The sequence below is a fragment of the Sceloporus undulatus genome, chromosome 1, assembly GCF_019175285.1.
Source record: "Sceloporus undulatus isolate JIND9_A2432 ecotype Alabama chromosome 1, SceUnd_v1.1, whole genome shotgun sequence".
Lineage (NCBI taxonomy): Eukaryota > Metazoa > Chordata > Lepidosauria > Squamata > Phrynosomatidae > Sceloporus > Sceloporus undulatus.
The window spans coordinates 110,308,325-110,333,679 of NC_056522.1; the positions used below are offsets into that span (position 1 = coordinate 110,308,325).

At 40.8% G+C, this 25,355-nt stretch overlaps 1 protein-coding gene across 2 annotated transcripts in view; it reads right to left on the minus strand.

The window, feature by feature from the left end:
* Positions 1-25,355, minus strand: part of FIG4 (FIG4 phosphoinositide 5-phosphatase) — a 117,487-nt gene that overhangs the window by 37,485 nt on the left and 54,647 nt on the right. For both annotated transcript variants that reach the window (XM_042454290.1, XM_042454298.1), the window contains exons 10-14: positions 24,714-24,811; positions 4,598-4,731; positions 3,879-3,995; positions 2,365-2,410; positions 738-886 (exon numbers count right to left, since the gene is read on the minus strand). In XM_042454290.1, the coding sequence (XP_042310224.1) occupies positions 738-886; positions 2,365-2,410; positions 3,879-3,995; positions 4,598-4,731; positions 24,714-24,811 (544 nt within the window). The remainder of the gene's footprint in view (positions 1-737; positions 887-2,364; positions 2,411-3,878; positions 3,996-4,597; positions 4,732-24,713; positions 24,812-25,355) is intronic.

The window sequence follows — 25,355 nt, forward strand, 5'->3', positions numbered from 1 at the left end:
TATTACAAATATTGACATTGTAATATTCAAATTAAAAACATTTAACATTGTAGAGAGATCCTGTAGCACCTTTAAAACTAACTGAAAGAAAGAAGTTGACAGCATGAGCTTTCATAGACTTACAGGTAAGCCTACTTCCTCGGATGCATTTAAGGAAATGTGTCCAAATGCATCAGAGGAAGTAGACTTAAGTCTACGAAAGCTCATGCTGCCAACTTCTTTCTTCCAGTTAGTCTCAAAGGTGCTGCAAGATCCCTTTGCAAGCTGATTTTTCACATTAACACAGCTATATATTTGATTTCTACTTTACTCTATAGGCAAATTCTTAAATCTATGCCTTTTTTCATAGAAATCAATAAGGGAAGACATCATAAAATGTCTCCACTTTATTTTTAACATTTCTCAGCCAAATAAATTGATTCAATCAGAAAAAGAAGGTAAATGAAATCACATATTTATTATTATGATCAAAGACCAGTCAGGAAACAACAAACATAACAAACAAAACAAGGTAGACAATGATATAAAACTAAACAGAAATCAAGGATACATGACTGAAAGAATGAATCAGATTTGCAGAAGCTGCCAGGGAGGAAGAAGTCAAAATATTCAAGCTGAACTTAAATGACACATAGAAGCAGGAAAAAGTGTCATCAACAAATAACAGCAAAAAAAGAAAATGCTAAATTTATATTAATCATTGCAAGGGAGGGGGGACTCCATTGTACGAATCTTACCTAACAGCATCTGTATCAAACAGAAGGTTGGGTTTATCAATCAGTCCTAAGGAATAAAGCTGATAGGCCAAAGCACATTTCCCAACCATAAACTGGGCTGTATTCGTGCGATCTAGGCAGTCTACGCAATTAGTTCGAAGAACTCCTGTCTAAGAAAGAAATTTAATATATACAAGGCCTATAATTAATTTTAAACCCATTAGTATAATATCAAATTATTCTTCAGGACATAGCCATGGAGGAGGGAGTCCCACAGCATTAGCTGGAGCATGATTGATACATCTGTGCACAAGGTTCCCTGATGCAGATTATCCCACATTTCCTAATCACAAATCCATGCAAATTATTTGTGCAGATTGAAAATTTGTTCAGTGGGTACAAGATTACTTGGAACATAATCTACGGTGTTTTTTTTAAAAAAACATTTGCTGTGTTTATTGATAATTAATTGCATCCAAATCAACTTGTAAATAGGGGCTCCCACTTCCTTCTGTGAATATTTTACTTTCTGCTCATGGAGCAATTCCAGCCAACTAAATAGGATTTTTGCACAGTTTCACCAGTGCCTAAAGACTGATCAGGCACATACAGTGCTACCTCGGGTTACGAAATTAATTCATTCCGCCGTTCCGTTCATAACCCGATAATTTCGCAACCCGAAAAGGCTTTCCGTTAGCGCTGGAAAGCCGCTAGCCGCGCTTTGCGTTTGAATTTCGCGCCGAAATAAATTTCGTAACCCGAAAAATAGTTCGTAACCCGGAACAGTTTTTTCCAATCTAACTTTTTCGTAACCCGGAAATTTCGTAACGCGATCATTTTGTATCCCGGGGCACCACTGTACATATAAATTAGCACATGACAGCTTTACACAGATCTGTGTATTTTTTTTCTACTGATGCATTTCCTCAGTTCTTTTAATGTGCACATAGACACCCTACTGACATAGGCCCAAATTCTACTGTTAGTCCTGATTAGAATACAACCCAATGAACCAAATTACCACTAATTCATTGAATCTACTTTAGTTGGCACTAACAAGTGGATTTAGACCATAGATCCCAATACTTGCCTTGGAACTGCACTGACAATATGGTACAGTGCTGTATCATCACTGGTACTGTGGACCCCCCAAAAGATAAATAAATTGGTCTGAGAAAAATTAAATTTTGAACTCTCAGTAAAAGCCAAAATGACAAAACTGAGGCTGTAGTCCTTTGGACACATCATGACAGGATATAACCCACTGGGAGATATGACAATGCTTGGTAAAATGGAACACCTTGGGAAAAGATAAAGGCTGCATTTTAAGTGGATAGACTCAATCAAGGAAACCACAGCCAGCAGTTTACAAGACCTAAGTAGGGCTATTGATAATTTTGGCTTCTGGAAGTCTCTCATTCATAGGATCAACATGAATCAAGGCTAACTTGAATGCAAAAAACAACAAAAGAGAAATCTAGGAGCAACTGCTTCAGTGGCATGATTAAGGTAATTACTACTAAGAAGGTAATCATGCAGAAACACGACACTGATCTATGTCAAAAAAACGCTAAACAGTTAAAAAAATTTTTTTACCAAAAACCAACCCATAATAACAAGAGTTTAAAAAGTAATTCCATTACAATACCTGTAGACGGCCGGTGGGAACCACAAATCCTCCTAGCTCATTCCATCTATAAGACAGAACACTATATCTTACAAAGCATTCATACTGTAAGAATTAAGGTTAATCTATCCTCACTCAATAAAACAAAATCCCATAGGGCAACCCCATATCAATTTATAACTCATGCACTGATTCCAAGGAGAGGTAATTCTATAGAAACATGGTTCTTGAAGACTGCTTTAGTACAGAAGCCTTGAGTGGCTGCAGTAAATTTCAGTCAGAAACTTTGATGTATACCCAGTTTTGGAAAGGGGCAAAAGTATCCAATTCTACTATAGGGTAGACTTACGTAGAGGAAAACTCAGTTAACAATAACTGTAATGTAAGATTAGTTGTCAGTTCAAGCTCAGTGTAGGCCCCACTGGCTATACAGTCCTCCCGCCCCATACACAGGCTTGTTGTACACGGACTTGAGCTCAACAAGCCTGGGAGGACAAAATGGCACATGTGTGGGAGTGCACTGCCATTGAAATCAATGGGACTTGAGATCCTGTGGGGTTTTCTCATATGTGCAGGGGGGGGGGGCTGTCCAGAACAGATCCTCCACTTTCCTTATGATTTGCACTTTGGTGGCCAAACATATAGATCTATGCTTTTGTAACATTTTGACGATAGCTGGGAAGGTAGGCCACTCTACTTTCGTTTTTTCCCCTTTGTTTTGCTGTTCTTTCATGCTCACTAAGTAATTCTGGCAACAACTGCTGTTTAGAGTTCCATTATTTTACGTGCTCAAGCTTTATATTTACTGGAGACATGCTGCTACAACCTGATGTCTGAGCTGGAATAACCATTAGCCTGTAGAGCCCAGTATAGCCTGTTTGATACCCAGCAGATTGCAAAATCATCAAGACAAAACCAATGTGGGACAGATTCTTAAATAATCAATTACTGTTTTATTCTCAATTTAGTTCACAGCAGCTGTTTGTTAAGGTTTGAGGCATGGTTCCAAATAACACGGTACTGTATAGCCTCACTGAAGTTAAGTTGGTCTGGGTGTGTCTAAGCTTGAAAATACCTAGGAACCTATTTATACTGCTTTCAGTTTAAGGGAAGAAAAACACAGTAATGCTGCAAGTAACATGAAATTTTGATTATTGATTTAGACTACTCAAAACAGCATAAAATCAACATTCCTGAAGCTGCCAAAAAAGTGTAATGGTTTCTGCTTTACAAATGATTTTAGACTGATTGATTGTACAATGTCAACAGTGTTAGAACTGTTTGCCATCATCTGCCAGTTAATCAAAAACTGGGGGAAAAATGAAAAGTAAAGAAATTTCTGTACTACTAATTCATATAACTGTATTATATGTCAAATAAAAAGATGGGTTATTCTTCATTATTATACAAATAAATGAAGCTTAATTTCACATTTGATTTCCATTTGGTTGTTAAGGACACTAAATGGAACTTTTTAAGTATTTTAACCATCTCTAAAAATGATTACACTCAACACATCTCTTTTATATACGTACTTTTCATCTGGGCGCAAGACACTGCAGTAGGAGTCGGGACGATTAACAAAGAAACCAGTTTTCTTCACCACATTCTCCGCAATCACATTCAATCTGTCAAGGACGTTACATAGTTTGCTACACGGGAATAAAGGAAAAAATGTATTCATGTTCCCCTGTGTTAAATTGTCTTCAATTATTTCACTTCTGTTTATACCATATTACATAATAAAACTCTCTTTGCATGCACTAAAGAGAACATAATATTTTGATACAGATTTTTAAAAGGGATAAAAAATGCTTGGAATTGACACATTTTCAATAAAATCACAACCTCTTAACTATTTATCTCTTCGGCAGAACAAAGATTTATACCAATATCAAAAGAAAAGATCACTAATACTCAGTCACTGTTGGTCATCTAGACATGTTGGATAAGCCATCCAAAAGAAAATGAAGTGGGACCATGTAGATTTCTGAAGTGCTTTAAAGCCTAAGATAAACAAAGAGTCTGATTTTCAAACACTGCCAACTAATACGAATGATTCACAGTCCATTTAGCTGACCATAAAGCACTTAATGAAAAATGGTGACATGGAACTCCATGTCCAAGTTCTACAAAATGCCCACTCTAAACCAACTGGGCTACAATGTACACAGTGACACTAACAATTATCAGGACTCTCCTTAAATGTTGCTTTAAATTTTCGGTGCTGCTCTAGAGATAAGAAAACACACACCTCTTTGTATACTTGGCCATATCCCAAGGAATATATACAATAGCATGTTCAGGAGGTAAAAACTGATTGAGGTAAGTCACAGCAGCAACAAGCTCTTCACTCAGTATCCTTTCATGTTTTCTTTTTTCACGCTCCTTCAAAGACAAACATTATAAGATACCGTCTTATATGCACTTGGAAAAAATAAAAAACCCTATTGTTAGATATAATGCTAAAATGCTCACTGTAAGACAGGAATAGTATGTGCTGAATAAGTGCAGACAACCTTTGTGAAGGGAACCACTAAGGATGTTAGAAAATGAGTCTGGCTCAAACTGCCATTTTGTTCAACTAAAAAGATAAAGCATGGGGGACCTATAATATATATTTTGTTTCAGATGTAGAATGCAAACATGAAAGTTCACCACGCTTTAGTATGTAGTCCCACTGTTTTAGGGTGAAATTCTTGGTTTTTGTTGTTGTTGCTGTTGTGTGCCTTCAAGTTGTTTCCGACTTATGGCGACCCTATCATGGATTTTCCTGGCAAGATTTTTTCAGAAGAAATTGTTTTTGCTTCCTTCTGAACAGAGAGTGTGTACTTGCTCAAGGTCACCCAGTGGGTTTCCATGGCTGGTGGGGATTGGAAGCCTAGTCTCCAGAGTCATGCCATGCTCAAACCACTATCTTGTAAACTTTGTGATAGGAGCCCTGGTGGCGCAGTGGGTAAATGCCGTGTACTGGCAGCCATTCACTCGAAACCACAAGGTTGCGAGTTCAAGACCAGCAAAAGGGCCCAGCTCGACTCAGGCTTGCATCCTTCCGAGGTTGCTAAATGAGTACCCAGACTGTTGGGGCAATAGCTTACTTGCTAATTAGCTTTACGGCGTGCACCGCTAGTGATCTTGGAATAGCGGTATATAAATAAAACAATATTATTATTATTAACTTCTCTTCTGTTTCTGCATTTCTTCTACAGTAACTCTGAAGTAATAACTATTGAGAAAAACATGAAATTCTCATATCAGAAACCAAGCACCCAATATTTGGGGAAATCTGGATGCTGAAATTTGGTGGGGCTATTGGGGGAAACATGTAACAGTAAGAGGGTCTAGGAGTTAAATTTTGAAACTGATCTTTTTCCCAAATTCAAGCTTTACTCTGTGTTTCAGAATGAAATCTTGTTAAATGCATGTCATGGAAGACACGTTATATATTTTTTTAAAAAAAAGCTTTAACAGTTCTTTCTAGATCTCCTAAACAACAAATATCAGAACAAACAAATAAAGATTTCATTGACTTTAAAAGAAACACCCCCCCCCCAAAAAAAAACCCCATACTTAAATTAGAAAAGATTCAGGTAGTAGGAGACTGATTTAACACTCAATCGTGTGGCATAAAAAAGACTCCTGGCATTTTCCATATGAAGTACTGTATGAAAGAGAATTATTTAACATCCTAGTACTGAGCGCCTACAGAGAAACACATTGTTAGCCACACTCCAAGAGCCCTGTGAATAAAAAGCACATAATGATCACGTGGCCACAAGCACGTGAGCCTAGATACACATTTCAGTTCGAACTCAATCTAAAATATAAGACGCAACATCATTTTGTTGTCACCTATTTCGGTCATGTTTACAACAGCCTCATGTTCAGCTTCTTAAAGGCACATTTCCAATTTTCTTTTTAAAAAATTCTTTACACTTTATCTAATAGATCTGAAAAATCGAACTATTGCATTTTTACAACACACATCACAGATGAATTGACAGGCGGGAACATTAGTAGATGTGCCAAGCATAAAAAGAAATTTTAAAATTTGATAGAAAAAGGTAGTTATTATGAATCACACCAGTCCTTGAGTTCATTAAGAGGATCAGGAATGAAGAACAACTTCTTGAAAGTCACACATTTGCTCCTCAGCATATTTAATGACAGAACCACGGAATGTATGAGTTGTACATGAGATTTTCACACGCATATAAGTGGAGCCCACAACAGCATGGGAGAAGAGCATCCATTCAGACTGACACCATTCTTTGGATTCTTCACTCCTCATTCCTGGTTTTCTTCTCTTAGGAAGTCAGATAGCAACATAGTGCCCACTAAGATCGTTTGTCCTCACTGGACTATTTCAAAAAGTTCCTCACTAGGTCTTTTTAAGAAAAACACCACTAATGAGTTTTTATGATACTTCTGGCTACATTAAAACGACTCAGATCAATACTTGGAGAACTGAGATTATCTAAGTATAGAGAATTGGGATTCTGCACTTGATTTGGCCTGGGAGAAGTTTGAAGGGACAATTTAAATAGTTTGACCTTTGCTGCAACACAAGAGGAACGGTCAAATTTTAAGAATTATATCCAACCCTATAGGCCTGCAACAACTTTCTCCCTTATGGGCTGCAGAGAGGGGAACATGGCATTTTGCTGCAGGTGGACGGCAGACAGGCAGAAACAATGATAAATAGAAACAGAAGGGACAGTACACGCTGCCCCTCCGTTTTCATAGGGGATCTGTTCCAGACCCCTGCACAAAACGTAAACTTGCATATATCAAGCCCCCATTGGCTTGAATGGCTGGGCGCTCCTTGCATGGCCTTGCGCGTGGTGCCATGTTAGCCAATGGGTCACTCCTCCATGAAAAATCGAGTGAAAATGGAGGGGCAACTGTTCTCTAAAATTAAAATAGGAGAAAGGTTCCAAGAGAAACCCATTTTCAACTGAAGAGAAATTGAGGCAAACAATTAATCCTTCATTATAGGGAGAAGGGTAGGAACCTCAGGGCCAGAAAAAACAGTACGAAAGCCCTCTTTGGATCCCACTTTTCTGTCTGTCCTAAGAACCCAATCTGATCCCGGGAAGAGAAAGAGTGCCACATACAAGAAAAACACAAAGAAAGCCCTATTCTTATTTTTGAGTTGCTGAATAGGCAGAGACGATGGTGTCGGGCACCACAACATAAACCTATTTCTTTGAACACCATCAACTTGACTGTCCTAGAAAATCACAAAGTACAGTATGTTCCAAAACACACTGCAGAAATAATCCGTGTTTGAGACGACTTTAACTGCCCTATACTAGGGAATTGTAGTTTTGGAGATATTTAGACTTCTCTGTTAGAGAGCTCTGGTGCCACAAAAAACTCATTCCAAGGATTTCCTAGCCTGAGCCAGGACAGTTCAAGCGGTCTCAAATGGATTATTTCCACAATGTGTGTTATGGACCAAAGACATACTGAAGCAAAGACAAATAATTTCATCAGCACTTTCACTCTAAACAAGAGTGAGAAGACTAAGCACTACATACAGCACAACATGCCACTTTTTCAAGCCACATTTTCTTGCTCAGCACGAAATGTGAAGACTAGAATAAAACAAAGGGGGGAAATGAAAGGCTGAGACGAGAAGAAGAATGAAAAAAGAGAAAAAAGGAAAGAAGGGCACAGTGAAGAATATAAGCTAAATGGAAAAACAAAAAAGTGAAAAGCAAAATGAAAAAAAATAGAAGGTCTCCACGATTAATGGAAAGTGTGAGCAAATGGAAAAGTAAAATAAAAAATCATAGAATCATAGAATCATAGAGTTGGAAGAGCACTAGGGCCATCCAGTCCAACCCCCTGCCAGGCAGGAAATCCAATCAAAGCATCCCCACAGATGGCCAATCCAGCCTCTGCTTAAAGACCCTCCAGGAAGGAGACTCCACTACACTCCGAGGGAGTGTGTTCCACTGTTGAACAGCCCTTACTGTCAGGAAGTTCTTCCTAAGGTTGAGGTGGAATCCTTTGCTGTAGCTTGCATCCATTGTTCCGGGTCCTGTTCTCTGAGCAGCAGAAAACAAGTTTTGCTCCCTCCTCATGTGAACATCCTTTCAAATATGAAACAGGGCTATCATATCACCTCTTAACTCTCTCTCCCAGGCTAAACATCCCCACTCCCTGAGTCGTTCCTCATAGGGCAAGGTTTTCCAGACCTTTCACCATTTAGTCACCCTCCTCTGGACACGCTCCAGTTTCTCAATGTCTTTTTGAATTGTGGTGCCCAGAACTGGACACAATATTCCAGTGGGACCTGACCAGAGCAGAATACAGTGGCACATTACTTCTCTGATCTAGAACACTATACTTTTATTGAGTGCACCTAGAATTGCATGGGCCTTTTTAGCTGCCGCATCACACTGTTCACTCATGTTCAACTTAGGGTCTACTTGGACTCCTAGATCCTTTCACATGTACTTTCATTCAGCAATGTGTCTCCCCATCCTATATCTGTGCATTCATTTTTCTGCCCTAAGTGCAGTACCTTACATTTCTCTGTGTTGAATTTCATTTTGTTAGCTTTGGCCCAGCTTTCTAGTCTATTCAGATCATTTGAAGGTTGGTCTGTCCTCTGGAGAATTAGCTATTCCTCCAATTTGGTGTCATCTGCAAATTTGATGAGTATGCTCCCAATTTGACATCCAGGTCATTGATAAAGATGTTGAATAACACTGGGCCGGACAGAGCAGCCCTGTGGGACCCCACTGGTCACTTCCCTCCAGGAGGAAAAAGAGCCATTGTGAGCACCCTTTGGTTTCAGCCGGTCAACCAATTACAGATCCATTTAACAGTTACTTTGTCTAGCCCACTTTTACAAGCTTGTTTGCAAGAATATCATGGGAAACCTTGTCAAAAGCCTTAGGAAATCAACGTACACTATTACCACGCTTCCCTTCATCTACCAAGCTGTGTTATCTATCAAAGAAAGAGATCAGATTTGTCTGCCATGACATGTTTCACTGAAAACCCATGTTGACTTTTTGTGATTGGGCATTGCTTTCTAGATGTCACAGACTCTGTTTAATAAATAATAAATAAATAAAATTTTATTGTACCGCCCTTCCAATGATCAGGGCGGTGAACACAATTATAATACACATACAAATACACCATAATACATGTTAAAATACACCATATTAAAATAAATTAAAACCCATCAGCCAGCTACCATTGCCGTCGAAGGGGGGGAAGGCTAGCTGGAGCTTAATTGCGGGAATGCTGAGGAAATAGGAGGGTTTTCAGCTCCCTCCTAAACTGGGCCAGGGAGGTGGCCGAGCGGAGCTCTATGGGCAGCGTATTCCAGAGGGCCGGGGGTGACGATGGAATATGACCTCCTCGTTGTGGAGGCTAGTCTAGCCCCTGGAACCCTCAATTTGCTGCCCAGAAGTTCTGAGGGTGCGGGGCGGAAGGTATGGAGAGAGGCGGTCCTCCAGGTATCCTGGGCCCAAGCCATGTAGGGCTTTATAGGTTACACCAACACCTTATACGTGTGCCCGGAAGCGAATGGGCAGCCAATCGATCTTTAAGTATAGGTGTAATGACTGGCCTGGAAGGGCCAGTGACCAGTCTGGCTGCCATATTCTGTACCATCTGTAGCTTCCGGGTAGGGTATAAGGGTTGCCCCATGTAGAGCGCATTGCAGAAATCCAATCTTTACCAGAGCGTGTACCCACCGTTTCAAGGTCTCTCTGGGCCAGGTATGGGCACAGCTGGCGAATAAGCCGAAGCGGATAACAGGTGCTCTTGACCGTCGCATTCACCTGAGCTGTGAGGTGAAGCGACGAATCAAGAAGCACCCCCAGACTGCGCACCACCTTCACAGGAACGGTGAACCACCGCCATTCCTGGACCAGGGAACCTATCACAAGTACCTCCGTTTTCTCTGGTTTCAGACTGAGTCGGTTTTCCCTCATCCAGCCCATTACCAACTCCAGACAGCCACGAGAGGAGAGACGCCATCCCGGTCACTGCATCAGTCGGAGACATAGAGAAGACTATTTGGGTGTCATCAGCGTACTGATGAACCCCGTGCCCCATGTCTCCGGATGATCTCTCCCAGCGGTTTCATGTAAATGTTAAAAAGCATGGAGACAGAATGGTCCTGTGAGGGACCCCAGATGTCAGGGCCCTCTTATCGGAGCAACGTCTCCCAGCTGCCACCATTGGAACCTCCCAGACTGGTAGGATCGGAACCACTGGAGCGCAGTGCCCCCGATTTCCCACCTCTGCCAGGCGCTCCAGAAGGATACCATGTCTATGGTATCGAAAGCCGCGTGAGATATCCAAGAGCACCACAGGGACACGCTTCCCCTGTCGATGCCCGCGGAGATCATCGACCAAGGCGACCAGGGCCGTCCAACCCCGTAACCGCCCGAAGGCCGGTTTGAAATGGGTCCAGATAACCATATCATCCAAGATCGATTGAAGCTGGATTGCACGCCCTTCTCGATCACCTCCCCCCAAAATGGCAATAGCGATACTGGCCGATAATTATTATGCATCAGGGGGTCGAGGGAGGGCTTTTTTAACAGCGGTTTTACAGTGGCCAATTTTAAGCTGGATGGAAATGGCCCGTCCCCAAGGATGTGTTTATAAATCCTGTGTAACAACAAGGTTAGAGCTGCCCCCCCTGAGCCGCTAGCCATGAGGGACAGAGATCGAGGGAGCAGGTTGTCTTCCAAACGCTTCCAGGATCTTGTCCACATCATCGGTACTTACCACTCAAACTGATCCAGTTTAATGGAGTCCACGGAGGCTCTGGATACCTCACCCTAGGTTCTGCTCTAATGCCGGCGTTAAGACCTTCGCTTATCCAGAGATTTTATCCGCGAAGAAGTTGTTAAATTGGTCGTCACAGCAGGCCTTAGAAGGTTCAAGGATCTGGTTCAGCGTGGGAGGGAGCTGAGTTAGCTCCCTGACCACCCGAACAACTCTGCTGGACGCGACTCTTGGCGGACGCGACACGAGCACCATAGAACGAGTTCTTAGCTGCTCATATCGCCTCTCCATGTGCCTCCAACTGGCGGTCTAGGAGAGCCTTGTCAGCTAAGCGTAGGTGTTTTCGCCAGCGGTGCTCTAGCCATCACAGGTCCCGGATCTGCTCTAGAATCTTTCCTGGTATTGGATGTCAGACTGACTGGACGATAATGTTGGGATCCTCTTTTTTCCCCTTTTTGAGAGGGGGACAACGTTTGCCCTCCTCCAGTCTGCTGGGACTTCTCCTGTTCTCCCCATGAGTTCTCAAAGATTATTGCCATTGGCTCCGATACTACATTTGCCAGTTTTTTAATACTCTTGGATGTAGTTCATCTGGTCCTGGAGACTTATATTCATTTAGATTAACAAGGTTTTCCTCTACTATCTCTTTACTTATTCGGTGCTGAAATTCCCCTACTCTGTCCGCTCTCATATTTCAGATTGAGCGCCCTTTGCCTTTCTGAGAAGACGGAGGCAAAGAAGGCGTTGAGTAATTCTGCCTTTTCTCTGTCTTCTGTTAGCATTTTGCCATCTTCTCCACGCAGCGGCCCTTTCTTCTTCCTTTGCTGCGGACATATCCAAAAAGCCCTTTTGTTGTTCTTAACCTCTCTAGCAAGCCTGAGTTCATCTGCGCTTTAGCTTTTCGGACTTTACCCTGCACATGCCTGCTATTTCTTTGAATTCCTTTTTCGTGATTTCCCCCTTTTTCCATTTCTTATACATGGTTCCTTTTCAAGCTTGAGTCGGTTGAAAGTTCCTTAGTCATCCATCCTGGTTTCTTGAGACACCTCCTATTTTTCTTTCTCACTGGAACTGTTTGAAATTGTGCCTTCAGTATCTCTCTTTGAAAACTCCCATCCGGTCTGAACTCCCTTCTCTTTTTAGTATTTCTGACCATGGGACACCCTCAAGACTTCTCTAAGTTACTGAAATCCCTCTCCTAAAGTCTAGAATGCGTGTTTGACTAGCCTGGCTTCTCCTCTCCATTGTATAACAAACTCCAGGAGAACATGGTCACTTCCCCTAAGATCCCACCACTTGCATCCCATTAACCAAGTCATCCTTGTTGTTTAGGATCAGATCCAAAATAGCTGACCCCTTGTTGCCTCTTCCACTTTTTAGCCATGAAATAGTCTTCCAGGCAAGTGAGGAATTTGCTAGACCTTGAGGATCTGGCTGAGTTTGACTTCCAACAAATATCAGGGGTTTGAAGTCGCCCATCACTACTACACTCTCTTTTCTGACTGTGTGGTCATCTGTTCTAGAAAGCATCATCCAATTCCTCAGCTGACTTGGGGGTTGTAGTAGACTCCCACCATAACATCCTTGTTGTTTCCCTCCCCTTTGATCATCCAGATGCTCTCCACCTGGCTTCCATGATTGATGTCCTGGATCTCTCACGGTGTAAATACTCTGACATATAGTGCTATTCTATCCTTTCCTGTTTGGCCTATTTCCTTAAAAAGGTTATACCCCTCTATTTCCACATTCCAATCATAAGACTCATCCCACCAGGTTTCAGTGAGGCCATATATCAATTTGCTTTGCTGTACTAGAAGTTCAAGTTCATCTGCTTACCCATGCTCTGTGCATTAGCGTAGAGGCACAAATCTCCTGCTTGCTGCCCTCAAGTGGAAATTAGTGAGCAGTGGGAGGCTTCTTCTCACCCTCTCCCACTCACAAGCAAAACAACACTTTCACCTTTAATGGACAAAACCACCCTAGCGTGCATCCTCTCCCATTCACTCCATAAAGCAAAACTCTTTAGAAGATAGCTAGATATATATACACAAATACCAGGTGTCTGTCCCCTCTGCAGGCAGTCTTGATTTCTTCTTCAATCTGGCTGCATCCCCCGCCCCCACACCCCAACAGTCACATTATAAACCAATGAATGTTTTGGGGCCTTTTCTTGAGGCTTTTCCTTTAGTTCCTTCTCCACCCCATAAAGATTTTGGGGACATATCCAGGCCTTACAGTTACCTGAGTCTGCTGATCTTCCTCATTAATGGGAAATAGGTAATGCCACCGTGACTAGCTCCACATACAGCTGGAAACAGAAGGTATGATTAACATATATGATACTAATAAACTTTATACACTGCTTTTTGCTCTTTGGCTTCTAGCTTTGGAGCTTGCATACAAGTTTGCAAGCTCAGATAAGCAGTAACTAGAAATGGGTATTCCCATTTCTAATATCAAATTTGCTGTTTTTTTATCTTCTGGTGTAGGGACTGTCCTGTTTGTCCAACGTGGAATGAAGGCGGGGGAGGAAGAGACAGAGAGGATAGAATATATCACATTAGAAGATGAGCAAGTTAGGCAACTCTGACGTTATACATGTTTTTATTAGACCCTGTAATGTGCTCCCAGAGTAGATGAGAAGACAGAGTTATAGACAGGTTTGAAACAACGTCTTATATCTATATTTCAAATCATACTATGTGGTCTTTGTAATGGAGTAGGGCACACCCAAAATTGAGTTACAGAGCACTTCAAACTTCCCCAGACTTCTGTCTCAGACCTTTAAGTAGTTGTTTCCTGAACAAGAACAGGAACAATATTGGAATATTGGAAATAGACCACTGCGGAATTACCGTATATACCTGTGTACAAGTTGACTTCATGTATAAGTTGAGGGAATGTTTAGGGCCAAAATCATGGATTTTGATATGACCCGTGGATAAGTCAAGAATAAAATTTAGGGGCATGTAAAAAGGATGTAAAAGGGAAACAGCACTTCTCACCCGCCTTCTCCTTCTCTAGACCTCTCCAAACCACCTAACATAACTTCCTTGGTTCTAGAGAAGAAGGTTTTAACATCAGATTGAGAAAGGAAGAAACTAGAGGAAAATGGGGTGTTTGTTTGGTAGGGAGAGAAAGTTAACATCGGATTCAAAAGGGAAGGAACTGGAGGGAAATGGACTGTTTGGTGAGTAGACAGATCTGGAGAAGGCGAAAGATGGGGAGAGAAGGTTTTAACATTGGATTGAGAAGGGAATCAACTCACTCTCTCTCTCTCTCTCTCTCTCTCTCACACACACACACACACACACACACACACACTCCTGCCTCGGCAGCTCTTTCAAGAAACCACTACCAAGACACGGAGAGCGGGGCATCAGTGGTGCTTCTTTCAGGACCTTTCTAAGCAGTATTACTGTACTGACCTATATATAAGTTGAACTAGGATTTTTGGGTCATTTTTGGGGGATAAATTCTTTCAGTTACAGTTGAATGTATATGGTATATATCAACAAATTCCAATCCACCCGCAGTAGTTTGAGCAGATAAAATGATTTATTGGCACATTACATAAACACAGAGAACGATTTTCCCCGTGTTTGCTTAAAGACACTACACCCGCCCCTCCACATTTGCGACTTGGAACTTTACGGCTTTGATTATTCATGGATTTTATTAATATGTTCTCTCTAGGAGAACATATGTTCTAACCTGAGAGAATACCTCTCTAGGAATAACTAGGTCCTCCAGCACAACTCAATGGGCAGCTTTAACTAAAAGTTGCACTGAAGGACCTAGATGCTCCTAGAGAGACCACTCCACTAGGCATTTGTAACTCCTCTAGTGCAATTCTATGGTCAATGTCTGCCAGATGTTGCCACAGAGTTGCACTGGAGGACCTAAAGATTCCTAGAGAGGTGTTCTCTCAGGTTAAAAACGTTGGTGGGTTACAAACGGCCCTCAAGGGGCCGTTTTCCCGCCGCCGCCGTTCGCTGTGTAGGGAAGCCCCAGCAGCCAGACCGCGAGGCTTCCCCACACAGCAAAAAAGGAGCGCCGAAATGGCGCTCCTTTTTTTGGAACGTGGAAGTGGCGCCGCGAGGGGCGGAGTGCGCCCTCGCGGCGTCACTTCCGCCGTGACATGTCTGGACGCACAGCGTCCATGACGTCAAAATGGCAGCACCCATGTGGATGGGTGCCGCTATAAAGTCCGCGCTCCGCACGTACTGGGAGGAAGGGCCGTCAGGAAGGTAAGAACCTTCCTAACCCTAATACGGCCCTTCCTGACCCTAGTATGCGCAGAGCGCGTACTTTATGGCGGTTTATAACCCGCCATAGTGTTTTTGTTATTTGTGGGGGGGGGGGTTTCACATTCACAGGGCTCCTGTGCCCCTAAATCCACTGAATGTGAAGGGAGGAGTGTATTTTATTGGTCCTGCACCCATACAAAGGCACTAAACAAAGACTATGTATATATTTACCTGCTTATCTGAGCTTGAAATGCAACCCCTGTCTCCTATCTGCTGAATTTATCTAATACATTAAAGCAGCATGGCTCGCAACAGAAGGAGAATGTAAATGAAACAAAGGAATGCAACCCCTGTCTCCTATCTTTGTCCTTTTAACCACTATTTACAACCACAGTTATATTCATACTTACCACCCTTCCAACATACAATCAGCCCTTTGTATCCACGGACTTGCCATCTGCAGGTCCAAGCATCCCAGATGGCAAGTCCGCATTGTCCTCAATAGCTGTGATTGCATGAACCATTAGGGACAGCCCCTGTTGTCCCCTGGTGGCTTATGCATGTGGCCCCAGTGCCATTAAGCTCCATTGTCCCACCTTTTCCCAGTTTGTGATTCAAGGCAACTTACCAGTTAAAACAAATACAACTAAAATGGATAACAAACACAAGTTAAAAAATATAATTAAACTATTAAAAAATTTAAGATCTATCAAATCCCTAAACCATGAAAAGAAAAACAGTAAATAGAAAATCTAGCTCTTCATGCCAGGCATTTCCGCTTGAACAATCAGTGTTCTAAGGCCTGCCTAACCAAAATGATCACCTGCATGTAGAAAGATGATCATGTTCATATGACAAAATACAGTCCTTCAAATGCAAAGCACTGTAAACATTCCTTATTCCACCTCTCTTTACAACTGCATTTCTGGAGCATACAGTTCTCTGCCCATTGAAATAGAATGCAACATATGGAAGGCATACAGACCATACATTCATGACAGTTTGTACTGACTGGGCAAAGACTGGCCAGTGATTTCCATTGGGCTTACTCAAGCCTCTATCTATCAATCCTGCTATCCAAGACTAGTTATATGCCAAGCCATTCTAAAAAGCATGTACTGTATAATATGTTTGATCTACAACTTTGTTATTGTGTGCCTTCAAGTTGTTTCCGACTTATGGTGACCCTAGGAAAAACCTATCACAGAGTTTCTTGGCAAATTTCTTCAGAGGGATTCTGCCATAGGAGAGGATATATATCCACAAAAGAAGATATAAAAACTGCAGAGCAAAATTAATTATCAAAATATCAAGTAATAAGATAATTTTATTTAATTATTTCCAGAAATTTCCATAGGGATGATGCTTTATTTAAAACAAATCAAATTAAAATGTAAGTCAAGGGACTCTTTTCCAAGACTGGATTTAAAATTTTAAAAATGTGATTGCTCTTTTACCTCTAGCTTACAGAATCATAGAGTTGGAAGAGACCTCATCTAGTCCAACCCTCTGCCATGGAGGAATACACAATCAAGGCAATCCCGACAAATGGGCTTCCAGCCTCTGTTTAAAAACATCAAAGGGAGGAGACTATGAGGCAGCATATTCTACTTGCATTGGTTAGGTAGATGGTCAATTGACAGCACTTAATCTAATTTTAGTACAACAGCAAATGCTGACTTTCTCTAACACATTAAGGCAGCATTGCTCACACAAGAAGGAGAACGTAAATGAAACAAAGGAATCTCAAAAGGAGAATAGGTTTTGTTCGTGTGTGTTTGTGTTCCTTTCATGTCCCTTGCTTTCAGTAGTACAGATGAAATACTAAGATAAATATCTGTAACCAAAAGGCTTCAGATATCTTTCATAAAAGCTAGTAACAGCATCACAAAGTTTTGGTCATCACAAACCTTTTCCTGTCATGAGCAACAGAAATTTTATTCACATGTTGGTGCTACCTTACAAATTTCTTCCATCTGTTGCTTTACTGTTTTCCAGCTATCTTCAGGATTGGCTTCAGTTATTTTAATGCAGCTTTTCATCTCATTTATAGTCTTCTCTTAATCTCTTTCAGTTTCTAAAGAACTATGACAAGAAGCACCTGGGTTGGCTCCAAGTCCTCTTCTACCAGATGGATACAGAAATTTGAAAATGTCACATCACTCTTTTAGCTATAGTCTCTTGGTTTGGCTCTAAGCATGCTATACACATGTAATTTAACCATGATTGCATTGGCTAGAAAAAGTGTTTACCTAGTTAGGTGATAATACTGTACTATCCACACAAAGATACTATGCACTCAGCATTGCTAATCAGCAAATGAGGGATTCTAGAATGTGGAGGAAAAACCATCACTGGCAAATGACAGTGATTTAAAGAGTCATTTTACTTTTCACCTACTTCTGGTCTCTTAGGTCCAAAACACACTACAGAAATAATCCAGATGGAGATAGTTTTAACTGCCCTAGCTCCATGCTAGAGAATCCTGGGAACTATAGTTTATCGTGGCACCAGAGCTCTCTGACAGAGAAGGTTAAATGTCTCATAAAACTAGTTCCCAGAATTCCCTAGCATTGAGACAGGGCAGTTGAAGAGATCTCCCACTGGATTATTTCTGTAGTGTGTTTTGCACTTTAGATGAGAAGTTCCCCTGATTAACTGGTTTACTCAGTCTTATGACACCCCTCCTTCTAAAGTCGTAGGAAAAACAAGCCTCCAAGATTACACTATTCACTATTTCTTACAACACTTTAGGGCTTTTCAAATTTTGTATTTTCCTATTTTCAAACATTTACATTGCCTCATGTTTTGTAAATGTATTCTTAAGTCTGATTGGGAAAGTAGAAATTAGCAGAAGAAACAATCACTTTTAAAGCAGGGTTGAGGAATCTGAAAACCTGGGGCTAAACATGACCTTCCTGGTCTTCATGCCCACTCCCAAACTCCCTCAATTTTGGGTGGTTTTCCACCTTTTGTACATTCTTCCCATTCTTAAGGGCTGAACTTTTTCTCCTAATGCTTAGTCACTGATAGTAAAAGCTTAAACTTAAAATATGGTTTGAGCCTCAGGTCCAGCCAACTATTGAAAAGGGACCCATGAGAACATTTCAAAAATTGAATTCAGCCCTCAGCCTGGCAGAATTTTTCTGCTCTAGTTGTAGATTCAAATCATGAGACCTCCCAGATGTTGTAGGACTACAGCTGCCACCATACCTGTCAACATAGGCAATGATAAGGAATGCCCAGAGTTGCAGTTCAACAGTATCTGGAAAGACACATGGTCCATACCCCTGTTTTAGAGCACTGCAGCAGAGAAAATGAAAAAATATTTTACCAAGAAGTTCAACTCTTTTTCTTTGTACAACTCATTGTGCTTGAAATCAAGCACAGGGAACAGTTGGTTGTTTTAAACAGCCAGTCCCTGTACATTCTTCCTTTATTGCACCATGTTCTGTTTTAAAGCATCAGTGAGGAACTTCATATCAGTCACATGTATCTGTTTAATTTATTTCCACAGCATTTTGAAATAATGGCACTAATGATTTTTCTCCCAGGAATAGCTGCTAATAAAAACTGGCATAGACTGAGCAACTGCAGCATTAAAATATTCCTATAGTACTTGCATATCCTCTTAGACAAAGGATTTTTTGCAATGCTGGATGGGTTATTGAGCAGCTATTTTGAAAGAGGTCTAGAACAATGAAAGAAACTATTTGGGTCATGAGGCTAGTTTGATTCCCACTGCAGAGCTTCCTCTGACTATCAAAAGGCTATTTTGGTCAAAGGCTATAAATTAAAGTGGGACAGAAAGAAAATGCACAGTGCACTATATACTGAAGATTACTGAATTACCAAAGAAAGCCAGAAAATTCAGATTTTCAACTCACTAATGCAGTAATTTCAGATAAATTTTATCTAAAGAGCTTCCAGAATTGAGGCTGGCTCAGAATACATTTTTAAATAAGCATTACTATGTAGTCACCAGATTATGCTAATTGCTGAGTTTCAGCAGAGGTTTCGAAAATCATAAAAAGTAAAATACTGGCAGAAAGTACCTTAAACTGCAGGATCTATTATCAAAATGGGAAAAGTGACAGAAATCCAGTTTACCATTCAGACTTGCCAACTGGCTTTCAGAAACTATGCCCTTTCCAATGTCTTAAGATTTTTATAACAAAGGCAAGGACGTAGCCAGGATTTTGGGAAGGGGGGTCCAGACTAAGTGCCACCATTATAATGGGGCTTGGGTGTGACGGCGTAGCAGCACAGACCATTCATTGTATCTAACGGAAGGGGGGTTTGGACCCTACAGACTACCCCCCCCCCCCCGGGCTATGTCCCTGACAAAGGGAACCTAAAAAATATCACAGTAAGGAATAGTGGAAGGGCCATATTTTAGTGACAGAGTACTTGCTTTGCTGGCAGAAGATCCTAAGTTTAATACCTAACATTTCTAGTTAGGGCTCAGAAAGTCTTCTCTTTGAAAATCTGGAGAGCTACACCAGTCAGAGTAGACAATAATGAACTAGATGAGCCAACAGTCCTACCTAGTAGCTTCATTTAGATACCTCTTCCTTCTCTTCTTCAAGCACTCCCCTAACTAGATAAGAACGTGTTACTTCTGTTTTTATATAAATTAATGTCCACTTAGCATTCCTCAACTCTTATAAGCGACCAGTCTTAGCATTCTAACCTCCAACAGAAGACAGTTAAGATATCCAGAGCTAAGTAAAGAAAATACCTGAACCGAGGAGAGTGATAGCAGGATATCTAAAGGGCATTCTCCAGATCACTTAGCATAGCAATTTCTGAACAAAGTCCTGTGCAGGTGCATCACCCATATGTATAATGTGTAGAAACCTTGAAGAAAAATTCAGTAGTGAAGTTGGTGTGTTTCATTAAACCACATTTACAAATAATTAACCTGCCCAGGTTTCAAGGTGATAAACCATGGTGAATCAAACATGGAACAAAAAGCTACTTGTCACTGTACTGGAGAAGGAGCAGAGAGAGTAACAAAGTGTCTGCAGCCTAGGCCCACAATGATAAACCAAATTTTACCGTTATATCTACAAACAACCCATGTAAGATTTTTCTTGGTTGGTACTTCCATCATTTATATTTATAGTGGTAGTATCTCTTTCCAAGGAATGTATCTCCCAAGGGAGTAGTACTGGAAAGAATTATTCTCCTTAACCCTGGATATCATATGAAGATTGAACTGTTGTGAAAAGTGAAGTGTTTTCTCCAAGCATAATTTGCCCTCAAGAAATGATACTCACATATCATTCACAGAAATAAATGTTGGTAGTCACCATGAACAGTTACTTCTGATGTGCAGAGGAGCAATCCATAGTCATATAGATTGTGTTCTCTTGTTCTAATTACAAAAGGAGGAGTACTGAATTTTATTTTCATTTACTCTTCTCTCTCCTCACTCAGTTTTTTTTCATAACCTTGCCAAGTTTCAGTTAAAATACAGAAAAGAGAGGAAAGTAGCAAATAGGAAGATAAAGATATGAAACTTGTACATAACCAAGAATTATGTAGAAGACATCTATCCTAAGTGATGGTGGATTGCTGCTTTGTACATCTGAACATTTCTAATCCCACTAATAAGTACAAACCTTCACTCTTTGGATGGTGAACAGGAGCAATGTACAATTGCACAGATTAAAAGCTGGGCAGCTATGGCTGCCACCTGCTATAGCACCACTTATAAAATTTACAGAACAGTACTTATTTTGCAGTATCTGATAAAAGATGCAGTAAACATATAAGATGAGTGGAATTACCTTTAGGGTCTACCAATATGCGCACACTGCTGGCATGGATTGCAACAAAGAATTAATTATCTGCTTAAACATGTTTTGAAATTTAGCACAATCCTCAAATCCTGCAACTGACAGTGCCAAAAACAGGTTGCTTAAAAGATGCTGGTGGTTGTTGCAACTGAACAATGTTAAACACTATGAAAAAGCTGAAATGTCTGCTGTAACTATTTGATTATGTACTTCTCATAGGGAAATTCCAGGCTCCAACCCCTCCAGTGGTACCCGACCCCAAAGAATGCTGATCAAACCCTGCAGTTGGCCTATAGGAACACAAATATGCTACCTGTACATTTTCCTGTACAAGTTCTGGTCAACACAATTCAAAAAGGATGTGGACAAGATGGAGCATGTCCAGAGAAAGGTGACTAAAATGGTGAAAGGTTTAGAAACCATGCCGGATGAGGAATGGGTTAGAGAGCTGGGTATGTTTAACCTGGAGAAGAGACGGTTAAGGGGTGACATGATAGCTATGTTTAAATATTTGAAAGGATGGCATATTGAAGATGGAGCAAGTTTGTTTACTGCAGATCCAGGACCCGGGGCAATGAATACACACTGCAGGAAAAGAAATTCCATCTCAACTTTAGAAAGAACTTCCTGACAGTAGAACACACTCCCTCAGAGTGTGGTGAAGGTTCCTTCTTTGAAGGTTTTAAACAGAGACTGGATGGGCATCTGTTGGAGGTGCTTTGATTGTGTATCCTTGCATGGCAGAATCCAATTCTATGATTCTATTATTCATTTGCAAGGGGCAGGTGACAGAGGAAAGGCTGGTTGCGTAAGGACAGGGAACATTTATCTATTTCAACATGGTTAAAGATATTGATAGTCCCAACAACCCACTGAATCAATGAAATTTACATAAATGTTGACTCATCCTTCAACAACTGATTCAATGTGTCTACAAAACAATTCAGCCTTTAGATATGATGTTCTCTAACTTACTAACATATTTAGACTGCTCCACAAATTTACACCAAAAAATAGATAAAACCCTTAAAAGGGTACAATAGTACATATTCTATGGCTGTAGCTGCATTGCAGAAATAATGCACCTGGACCTCGCTTTAACTGCCATATCTCAATGCTATGGAATTCTGGGATTTGTAGTTTTGTGAGCAAAATGCTAACAGAAGACAGAGAAAAGGCAGAATCACTCAACACCTTCTTTGCCTCAGTCTTCTCAGAAAAGGAAAAGGGTGCTCAAGCTGAGGACAATGGCGCAGAGGACAGAATAGGGGAATTTCAGCACAGAATAAGTAAAGAGATAGTAGAGGAACACCTTATTAATCTAAATAAATTTAAGTCTCCGGGACCAGATGAACTCCATCCAAGGGTATTAAAAGAACTGGCAAATGTAATATCGGAGCCATTGGCAATAATCTTTGAAAACTCCTGCAAAACAGGAGAGATCCCAGCAGACTGGCGGAGGGCAAACGTTGTCCCCATCTTCAAAAAGGGGAAAAAAGAGGATCCCAACAATTATCGTCCAGTTAGTCTGACATCAGTACTAGGAAAGATTCTGGAGCAGATCATTAAACAGAGAGTCTGTGAACATCTAGAAGGCAATGCCATAATCACAAAAAGTCAACATGGGTTTCAGAGAAACAAGTCATGCCAGACAAACCTGATCTCTTTCTTTGATAAAATTACCAGCTTGGTAGATGAAGGGAATGCTGTGGATATAGTATATCTTGATTTCAGTAAGGCCTTTGACAAAGTTCCCCATGACATTCTTGCAAACAAGCTTGTAAAATGTGGGCTAGACAAAGGAACTGTTAAATGGATCTGTAATTGGTTGACCGGCCGAACCCAAAGGGTGCTCAACAATGGCTCCTTTTCATCCTGGAGAAAAGTGACCAGTGGGGTCCCACAGGGCTCTGTCCTGGGCCCAGTGCTATTCAACATCTTTATCAATGACCTGGATGACAGAATTGGAAGCATACTTATCAAATTTGCAGATGATACCAAATTAGGGGGAATAGCTAATACCCCAGAGGACAGGATCAAGATTCAAAATGACCTGAATAGACTAGAAAGCTGGGCCAAAGCTAACAAAATGAAATTCAACATGGAGAAATGTAAGGTATTGCACTTAGGGCGGAAAAATAAAATGCACAGATATAGGATGGGTGACACCTGGCTGAATGAAACTACGTGTGAAAGGGATCTAGGAGTCCAAGTAGACCACAAGTTGAACATGAGTCAACAGTGTGATGCGGCTGCTAAAAAGGCCAATGCTATTTTAGGCTGCATCAATAGAAGTATAGTGTCTAGATCAAGAGAAGTAATAGTGCCACTGTCTTCTGCTCTGGTCAGGCCCCACCTAGAATATTGTGTCCAGTTCTGGGCGCCACAATTCAGAAAGGACATTGAGAAACTGGAGCGTGTCCAAAGGAGGGCGACAAAAATGGTGAAGGGTCTGGAAACCATGCCCTATGAGGAACGACTTAGGGAGCTGGGGATGTTTAGCCTGGAGAAAAGAAGGTTAAGAGGCGATATGATAGCCCTGTTTAAATATTTGAAAGGATGTCATGTTGAAGAGGGAGCAAGCTTGTTTTCTGCTGCTCCAGAGAACAGGACCCGGAACAATGGATGCAAGCTACAGGAAAAGAGATTCCATCTGAACATTAAGAGGAACTTCCTGACAGTAAGGGCTGTTCGACAGTGGAATGCACTCCCTCGGAGGGTGATAGAGTCTCCTTCCTTGGAGGTCTTTAAACAGAGGCTGGATGGCCATCTGTCAGGGATGCTTTGATTTGGATTTCCTGCATGGCAGGGGGTTGGACTGGATGGCCCTAGTGGTCTCTTCCAACTCTATGATTCTATGATTCTATGACAGTTAAAGTGGTGTTAAAGTACATTATTTCTGCAGTGCAGATGCAGCCTATGTAACACTGTATCAAAATGTATCATCAGAAAAAATCTACTGAGCCTGGTATGTTACACTGAAAAAGTATAGTATTTGAAAACTGTATCTGAAAGTTCACAATCTTTTGAAGTTGCTTTTCCTTGAAACTAAGAACTGGGCTAGAGGAGGGGGGAAAAATTAGCAACCTTTCCTTACAAACAGACAGCAATGGATTCTTCTTAAACATAGCTTCAATCCAGCTACTTACCTATGGAATTTCAAAGAGATTTACACTATTTTACACAAAAGAATTAAGAGTCCATGAGGCAATATTTTATGTACAGAAATGTTTAATTAAAGCATATTTAGACATCTAGAAACATATCTATAAATTCAAACAAAAGACTATGTTGATCCCAAATACTTTTCCTTATGGTATTTGAAATTCAAAAGTCTACTGCACTAACTTCAGTTGGACCCTTTAGCAAATTTGTCAGTTCTGAAACACTTTTTCCCCCAAGACCTCAAAATAAAATATTTTGTTTAATAGTATCTCAGAGATATTAAGACGTGTAAAAATAAACACAAGACAATAGATATAAGTCGTAACAAGATCCATTAGTTTGATGAATTGTAAACATAAATCAAGAAAAATTGATGTTTTACCTTCACAAGATTCAAAATGATGATTGGGGAGCCAAACCTCTGGAGCATCTGATCAAAATGAAGAGCAGCTACATGTGCATATGGGTCTGCCTGATCCACTAATAAAAAAGAATTATTATTAGAATTATGTTTACAGGATCTTGTTATTAGAACTCACTTCTTGTAACAAAACTACAAAGCAGAGAGAAAAAACACATTATCTATTTATTTATATGTCTGGCAGTATTTTTTGCTTCTTATCTATTATATTTTGAAATAACAATTCCTGACATATTATTATTGATAGTTACAAACTCTAGAGCTTTAACTGTGAAGTTCCCAGGGGCAATGATAAAATGAAGTGAAAAAGAGCAAGATTTACATGTAGCTGTCCCTCTTTGACTTTTCCACATTTTGTTGTATTACTGTCTGAAATTGAAATGGATTTAATTAGCATTGTTATCACTTGATATACACAAGATACACAACACTATGTGGGTGTAAAATATTTGTGTTCTGTTGCAAAAGTTAAGAAACACAAATTGGTGCTTGTTGGTTTCATAAATATTTATAAACCTCACCCCACTGAGAGTCAACACACTCCTGCACAACATGCCAGCACCCACCTGGCTTTTTCAGGGGCAGCATCACGCAACCCCTTTG